This window comes from Nestor notabilis, unplaced genomic scaffold (assembly GCF_000696875.1).
Source record: "Nestor notabilis isolate BGI_N333 unplaced genomic scaffold, ASM69687v1 scaffold23871, whole genome shotgun sequence".
NCBI classification, from domain to species: domain Eukaryota; kingdom Metazoa; phylum Chordata; class Aves; order Psittaciformes; family Psittacidae; genus Nestor; species Nestor notabilis.
Genome location: NW_009915494.1, coordinates 9,100 through 16,837, shown reverse-complemented (window position 1 = coordinate 16,837; position 7,738 = coordinate 9,100). Strand labels below are relative to the sequence as shown.

Sequence of the window (7,738 nt, the reverse complement as noted above, 5' to 3'; positions counted from 1 at the left end):
GCCCTCTGCTCCTTGTCTGTGGCAGATATCAACCTTAACTCTCCCAACAAAGGTCTCCTGTCCGACACCATGACAGACGTTCCCGTGGATAGCGGGGCCTCGGCCAGAGCCGCTGCGCCCGAGGGGCTGACCCTGGCTGAAGAGGAGGAGCTGAGGTCTGAGCTCGCCAAGGTAACTGCTGTTTGTCAGCAGGGCTCTGCTGGGAAGGAACAAACACGAGCCCCGGGAGCAGGGTTTGGGTGTTACACGTTTGACTTTTGCAGTGCTGGTACCTCTGTGTGTCTCGGCTGATTGTTCGAGTGCACAAAGCTGGCAGAGACTTCAAACGTGGCGCTGTGTTGTGTGCGCCTTCCAGAGTGGCTTAATATAGAGCTCGGAGGAAATAAGTGGCTTTTGATGCTTCATGTAGGCTTTTAGCTCCATTTGAAGGGAGAAACCACTTTGGGCAAGCGGTATGCGAAAGAAACTCATTCTCTTCTTAGGAAGCAAAACCAGCAGAGCATTTCATGTGCTTTCTTCTCTCTTTTTCTCTTAAATATTTACTACACTTTATAGGTAACTCTTTGTGGTGCCTGTATGCTTTTGAAGAGCTGAGTTTGTAACGTAACCTAAATTTCAGGCACCTTTTGGGGTTTAAAGGCCAGCTTAGATGCTCCATCTGAAACACAGCTGTAGGTAATTGCAGTTCTTCTGTAGCATCCGAGAATCTCCTGGTGGGGTTTGGCTTAAGTTTTGTCAAGGGAGGAATTTGCTGCTCTGAGGGCTCACACACACCTTGGTGAGCTGCTGTTAAAGTGAACCCTCTGTACATGGAAATAACTCTGGAGTACTGTGAAAACATAAGAAAGATCTCTGAGGAAAACCTCTGCTTTAATGACATGAAAGGAAAAGAATCAGAAGACAGAGACCCTCATTAATAAGGTTTGGCAACTGATGTTTATCTGCTGTTGAAATCGCAACACTAGGATTGAGTTCTGTTAATGCTGGTGCCAGTGCTGTGACTTCCCTGGACGTTTGCCCTGTTGAAGTCTGGGCTGTAGACCTGCTCCAGCACCGTTCATACCCAGTTGAATTGTGCTGCGTGTACCTGACGTTCCTCCCACTTCTTCAAATTCATGTCAGTGAAATCTTGCCATCTTTGAGGGAGGTGGAAGGTGGGCTTAGCTTTCCAGATCTTACTGAGCTGTGGTTCCAAACAAGCCTCTCTTTCTCCCTAAGGTCGAGGAAGAGATTGGCACTCTCAGGCAGGTTCTGGCTGCTAAGGAGAGGCACTGTGGAGAGCTGAAGAGGAAGCTGGGCTTGACTCCCCTGGATGGGCTGAAGCAAAACCTGTCTAAAAGCTGGCACGATGTGCAAGTCTCCAATGCGTAAGTGTTGCAGTGATGATGCCTATGTATTTAAAGTGACTCTCATCGTCGATTCCGAGCAGCATATTCCAGGGCTCTTCCAAGCAACTGAAGGCTTTTGTTCTCATGGGTACATAGAGTAAAAGGCACTTAAAAGTGATAAATCTTTTAAATCAGTGTCTTTATGTCAGTGTAAACAGAACTCTCATATCTGTGATTGGGATGAACTGCTGCTGGGTGCCCTCTCCCATGATGTTAGAGGTCCAGCTCACCACTGGACAGTTCTGTTTGCCCATTTCTGCCCATTCTTTGAGGTGTAGGCAGCTGCTCCCCTGTTCTGAACCCAGGCTCAGAGAGAAGTGCGAGGAGTCTCAAAGCTCTAGTGCAGAGCTGTGGCTCAGGAGCTATTACCTGAGTCTTACAGCTTGATTTCAAAAGCCTGCACTTCCTAGGGATAAAAAACCTGTAAGACTAGTGTGTGTTACACAGTCATCTCTGCCTGAAGAAGATGTGAAATGGGACTGACCCTGAACAGGCAGTAAGGGCACAGTTAATGCAGTGCTCGACAGTGCTGAAAGGAGAGTCAGAGGTAAGTGTGACCCTGCAGTTGTGCCTGAGTGCCAGGGACTCTCAGTCTTATAGAGACACCGTTCAGTCTAAAAGGTCTTGTGTAACTTAACTGGAATTTGGAGTTACTGACAGCGTGGAACTTGTGGTTACTGACAGTGCTACTGCCCAGCAGATCATCAAGCTGTTCATCTCGCTGTTTATTCTCTCCCTTTTCCTCATTTTTCCCTCCTACTTCCCTACATTTCTGTTATTCCTTTGTAACCGAGATCTGTGTCGTTGTCTTCTGAAAAGAAAAATGAATATGAAGTTGTATTCATTAACACTTTCTGTTTCTAGTTATGTGAAAACATCTGAGAAACTTGGAGAGTGGAATGACAAAGTGACACAGTCTGACTTGTGAGTGCCTCGGGCTCCTCAGCAACTCCCCCTCGCTGCTGCCACTTGTCACAGGCCTCAGGGGTCCAGGGGGAGCTGGGGGCATGGTGAAGCAGGGCTGTTCCTAGCAGCATGCCTGGCTTCTGGCTGTAAGCATCCCTCCCTGGCAGAGGAGATGAGTCAATGTTACTGCTATCATCCCTCTCATGGGCTTGCTATTGCAGAAGAGAAATTCCAATCAGTTACCAGACCACAGCTTATAAAAGCAAAAAGGGGGGACAAAAATGAACCACAGTTTCTCTCCAGCTGGTTACTGGAGGTTAGCCTGCTGTTTATGGGTCTTATTAGTGACCCTCATCTTTACTGTGAAATGATTTATCTTCTCATCAGATGTGGTAGGAATCAGCCTGGTTATTGCCACCTGGGAGAGATGGTGCCTGAAGGTATTGACCTGCAGCTGGAAATAGGGGCTGTGCAAATACATACGTTCACTTTGGAAAGCCACCACTCAATGGCTCTTCTGCATTGATGTTGACACTAGAAAGCCATGAATTTTAGTCTTTGTATGTGCAAGCAGGTGACACAAATGCAGATGAAGAACATCTGGCTACTTCTGTTTAATTGTGTCAGACCTCTGTTCATGTTAGACATGAGCCATTCTGATTCCTCCTGTAAGGGAGCCCTTGAATGTTTTCTGCACTGAAGATTTCTCCCTTCTATGTCTCTTGCTGAAGGAGATGATTATTTAACTAAGGAACACACGGATTGGGAGCATCCCATCGTTAGGCAAGATGTCAGTGATCTCGCTGGGGAGAGTTACACTTGTGGGTGATGTGAACTGCCTGTGATATGTCACCTCCCCTGAACATTGTCTGAGCTGGTAGCAGACGCTTCCTGTAGTGCTCATATATGTTCTGTACCTCCAGTGATAATTCTCACACCAAACTGGTTTGTGTGTAGAGAAACATGATGTCTAAAGATCACGAAATGAAGTGTAACTGTTTGTCCAGGTCACTCTGTATCAGTAAAATGCAGCTTTGGGTGTGGCAGTCAGATTTTTTTGGCCTTGAGCTCAGTTTGCTGCTCTGTGCTTGTGATACATAACTGCCTGCAGCATGCAGGAAGGGAGCAGAAGATGCAGTCTTTCAATTCCTGACACCTCTGAGCTTTGTTTCTCTGTGCTGTGTTTGGATGTGCTTAAATAAGAAAGAAACTGGGGCTTTGGTGTCTCCCTGCCTCTCAAACAGCAGCTCTTTTCCTTCTGGCTGTAGCAGAGAAGGGGGGAAGCAATTGCTGGAGAAGTAAAGCTTGTGATAATGTGAGTGTAAAGAGACACTAATGATGTGGAAAGTGTCAGAAGCAGCATCTGTAGTGAACTTGGCACCGTGTCTAACCCCCATTGTGTTTGTAGATATCTTTCAGCCAGCAGCACACTGGAGGACTGGAATGAAAAATTAACTCAATCAGAAGCGTGAGTGTCTTAACCTTGAGTGTTAACAACTGCTTTCATGACAGTCTGCTGCCCCTAATGCTCTGTGCCCCTGCTCACAGGCCTCTGCTTTGACTAGATCTGTTTACACATTTATCTCTTCTAGCTTTTGCCTTCTTTTAACCCAGTAAATGCCTCTTCAGGGGGAGGGAGCTTTTCCTCCGGTCAGTATTGAATGATTTCATTGTGGTCCAAGCAGGTAGGGTAGGGAAACCACTGGGTAGCTGAGGCCTGCACCTCACGCATATCTGCAGCTTGACAAGCTGTGGAACAGCCAGACTGGCCTCTTCTTGTTACCCTCAGTGTGCTCTGCAGGGAGCAGGAGCTTTTCCCTTTGCTGTGCTACCTGATGAGAACAAACAGAGCTCTAGTGTCCAAGGCAGATGTTCTGTCATGTTGGGGCCCCAGATGGACTTGAACAGCTTCAACCTCACAGCAGTTACACTGCACTTGTTGGCTGTGAAGGTCTCTTAGCTGTGCTTTTATGAAATGCCTGGAGTTAAATTCTCATCTGGACTAAATTATGGAAGTTGGCCTTTGTCCTTCTCGCTGCATCTCTCCCACAGGACATGGGACAATCCTTTGCAGTGGTGTAGTGGGAGCAGGTGGATAGTGTTGTTTTCTCAGCTGATTTAAACCATGGAAGGTGGTGCTGAGGCAAGCCAGCTTTTCCTGTTCTCTGGAGCGGGTATGAAATTCAGTCCTTTGAGCTGGTTTGCTCTTGGCAGTGGGTGTGAATAGAAGGTTTTCTTCCTAAGACAGGTGAAAGATGAGCAGAGATAAAAAGTAGGAGTATCAGAATAAAGCTTTCAAGTTTGCAGGTCTCCTTCCAGCATTCTCCGTGTTCCCTAGATGAAGAAGGTGTAAATTGTCACTGTTTCACTTGCTAAATAGAATGACCTTGGGTTTTCTGCTTGCTGACAGTGAGGCTGACTCCAGCAGTGTTTAATCAGAGTTCCTGCCTGGGTGTGCCTGTTAGAATAGAAACCTCCTGGTTCTGTTTCCTTGTAGTTAATAGGTGCCAGAATGTGGCGGAAACCTGCTTTTGTAGAGCCCTTGAGTCTGAATAGCTGTGGCACACTAGTTTTCCTGCTTGCTTTGGCACTGGACAGAGTGACCACTCATGCTAGCAAGGTAGTTGCTGCTTAAAATGAAGAGGTGAGGGGGATTGGAGGAAGATTCCAGCAACATTCCAGAAAACAATTGGAGTTTCTACTTCCTTTATCTGAAGCTCAGTCAGTGTGAAGAGTCGAGTTCAAGAGATCCAAGGATGAGGTTTTATTCATACATTTTGGAGTTGTTTTTTTTTTTTTTAATGCAAATCCATCTTCTTTGCTGTTTTGGAGCTTCTCTGCATTAGAACTGAGTGAGCTGGGCCTGGGCCTGACTCGTGACCTGTTGCTGCTTTTGTGCCCTGCTGCGTTTCCTGGTTGTTGCCATTCCTGGCCACAGGCTTGTCCTCTGGCACGAATCGGTCCAGTCTGCCCCAGCTCCAGTTTCATCACAACCAGGACACAAGATGACTTGGTGGTTTGTGTGCTTGGCCAGAGAACACAAACGGTGATGGCTGGAGAAGAGCAAGTGAGAGGAAACCAGTACTAATGGAAAAAGGGGGATTTGAGGTTCAGGTCTGGCTTCTCCCCGTCAGGGTTTATAGGTCTATGAAATGTTTGAATACCACAGGATGAACACCGCCAGGCAGAGGTCACTTCTGTGGCTTCTGCTGAGCCAGTTGCCTCTTAGTAAAGCAAGGTATTAAGAGCTTACATTTATTACTCCCAGATCTGGATTATTGTGCTTTGTTCTGATGCTGAGGGAAGAAAGTGAGTGAGTGTGAATTTAAAGCTGTGGCAAACCCATCCCTGTCACATACAGGAGAGTTGTTGTGACTTCTAGCTCAGGGCTGGGTGTAGTTAAGTTGCATTAAAGTCTTGTGTAATCATATCCCTGGTTGTCACAGTTCCACACGTGTGTCTGGTGGCAGTTCTGGGTTAAAGAGCTTCTCAGCTGCACTCCCTGGCTCTGCCTCCTGTGTTGCAGTGGTGGAGGGGTGTATGTGTGCTGGGGAGCTGAGCTGCCTGCTGCTCTTTTGTGTTCTTCCAAGTTTGTATTTCCTTGATTTAGATTTGTGTGTCAGCACAAGCAGCTGTCCTGGCATCATAAAGGAGCAGCACTTGAGTGTGAGATCTTCAGTTATCTTAAGAGTGCTGCTGTCAAGGGTGGAAAACACAGTTGGAAAATCTCTGGGCTTTATCTGCTGAAGCCAGACATAATACCTGGAAGTTTGCAGTGTGTGCATGGTGTGATGGTGTCCTCTGACTCTGCAGCCACTCCTCTCGTTGCTGCCTGGTGCTCATCTCAGAGCTGGGTGCCAAGCAAGGGTAGAGTCAGCACGACACACTTCGGTGAGCATGAGGTCTTCAGTGTTTGTTGTGCAGCTGTAAATTAAATCCCATGACAGGACTCAGTCAGCTGGGGAGGAACCTGAGTGCTGAAGGCAGGGCTTGAGACTGAGATCCTCCTCTTCCAAAGCAGCTTTAGTCCTAGGGTTCAAACACAGTGTGACAGGAAGACCTGTGTAAGAGCAAGCAGCGTTGATGCTGACCAGTTCACGTCTAAATTGTCCTGAGATGACTCCTTCTTGCAAAAGACTGTGCTGTGGAGAAGCTGTATTGAGCCCTTGCTGTTGGGGCACACTCAGGTAATTCTGGAGTCCCTGATCCAAGAGGAATTGCTCTGAAAAGTGTGTAGATTCCAGGACTTTTCTTTTAGGAGCAGGAAGAGGGAGAATAAAGTTGATGCGGTTTTGCCCTGTTCTGTCTAAGTCTCGTGCACATTCTTGATTCAGAAACACTCGGCTGTGGTCTTAAACAAAAACACCCAACAGACCAACAATTGGTATTGCTTGAACCCAGCTCAGGTGCTGCCTCCTGTGCTTCTGTCTGGAGAGAATAAGGTGCAACTAAATCAGCTGTTATCATGGTGCTTTTAGCCTTGGGAGCTCAGGCATGAGAGAGAGCGTTGGGCTGTTTATAATGCCCTTCTCCTGAACATCCTCGTCAGGCAAAGAAAATAATCTCAAGATTAAATATTTGGAATGAGAAAACTTGGCTTAAATGTTGAACTTGTAAAAAAACAGGACTCAGGTTAGAAAAGAACTTGAGGGATGCCATAAATGGGGAATAGCTTAGAGACATGAGTTAGTGAAAGGGGTCAAAGACTCTTAGTTCCTGAGATCAGTCTCACCTGAAGGACACAAAGGTTCTCAAGGTTCTGTCTTCTCCAGCTCTGCTATAAACTCAGATGTAATCAGCTGACAAACAGAAGCTGTCAGATCTCTTATGTACTGTGGTTAATGGTAACTGATAGGAAACTTCTTTACCAATTTATTTCTAACCTGCAGTTGTAGAGGTAATGCTGATTCCTGCATTTCTTTACTTCCTCTTGATCTTGCCTCTTTCCTCTATAACCTAATGCTGCAACAAGCACTGTCACTTCTTCAAGGCTGCAAGGGTATTATGGAATAGCTTCCCAGACTTAGTTTCTTAAAGAGACCGAAAGGTAGTTGTAGAGCAGCTGGGATACGCTGCCATGGCATTAGAGCTTCCACATGGAAATTGGGTTTGGGGAGGGGGATGTTTGCAAATATTTATCAGATTTAAGAACATCTGGTCAAAACGGTGGATTGAGTGTATGGAGAGGTTAACCCTACACTTGCTGCTTTTTAAAGACATATCCACGACTGGAAGGGGCTCTTTCAGTGCAGTCAGGGCTGCTCACTAACCTGGCTTCTCCCCTTTAATATGGGCTCCTTTTCCGAAACGGGGGGATGCTTCTTGCTTTCTGCTCCTGCTCATTAGGTCAATATATGATTTATTTTTGTTTCTGTTTAGTTACAAGAAGACCCAGGAAACCCTTTCCCAGGCAGGCCAGAAGACCTCAGCAGCCCTGTCACACG

The 7,738-nt window shown here is 46.6% G+C and overlaps 1 protein-coding gene across 1 annotated transcript in view; it reads left to right on the top strand.

Annotated features, from left to right (window-relative positions):
- The first annotated feature begins 30 nt into the window (after window positions 1-30).
- Window positions 31-7,738, top strand: part of TPD52L2 (tumor protein D52-like 2) — a 13,956-nt gene continuing 6,248 nt past the window's right edge. Inside the window, exons 1-4 of the mRNA XM_010024184.1 lie at window positions 31-171; window positions 1,219-1,367; window positions 2,253-2,312; window positions 7,674-7,738. The exon at window positions 7,674-7,738 is cut by the window's right edge and continues 55 nt beyond it. Of these exons, the coding sequence (XP_010022486.1) occupies window positions 70-171; window positions 1,219-1,367; window positions 2,253-2,312; window positions 7,674-7,738 (376 nt within the window). The 5' untranslated portion in view covers window positions 31-69. The remainder of the gene's footprint in view (window positions 172-1,218; window positions 1,368-2,252; window positions 2,313-7,673) is intronic.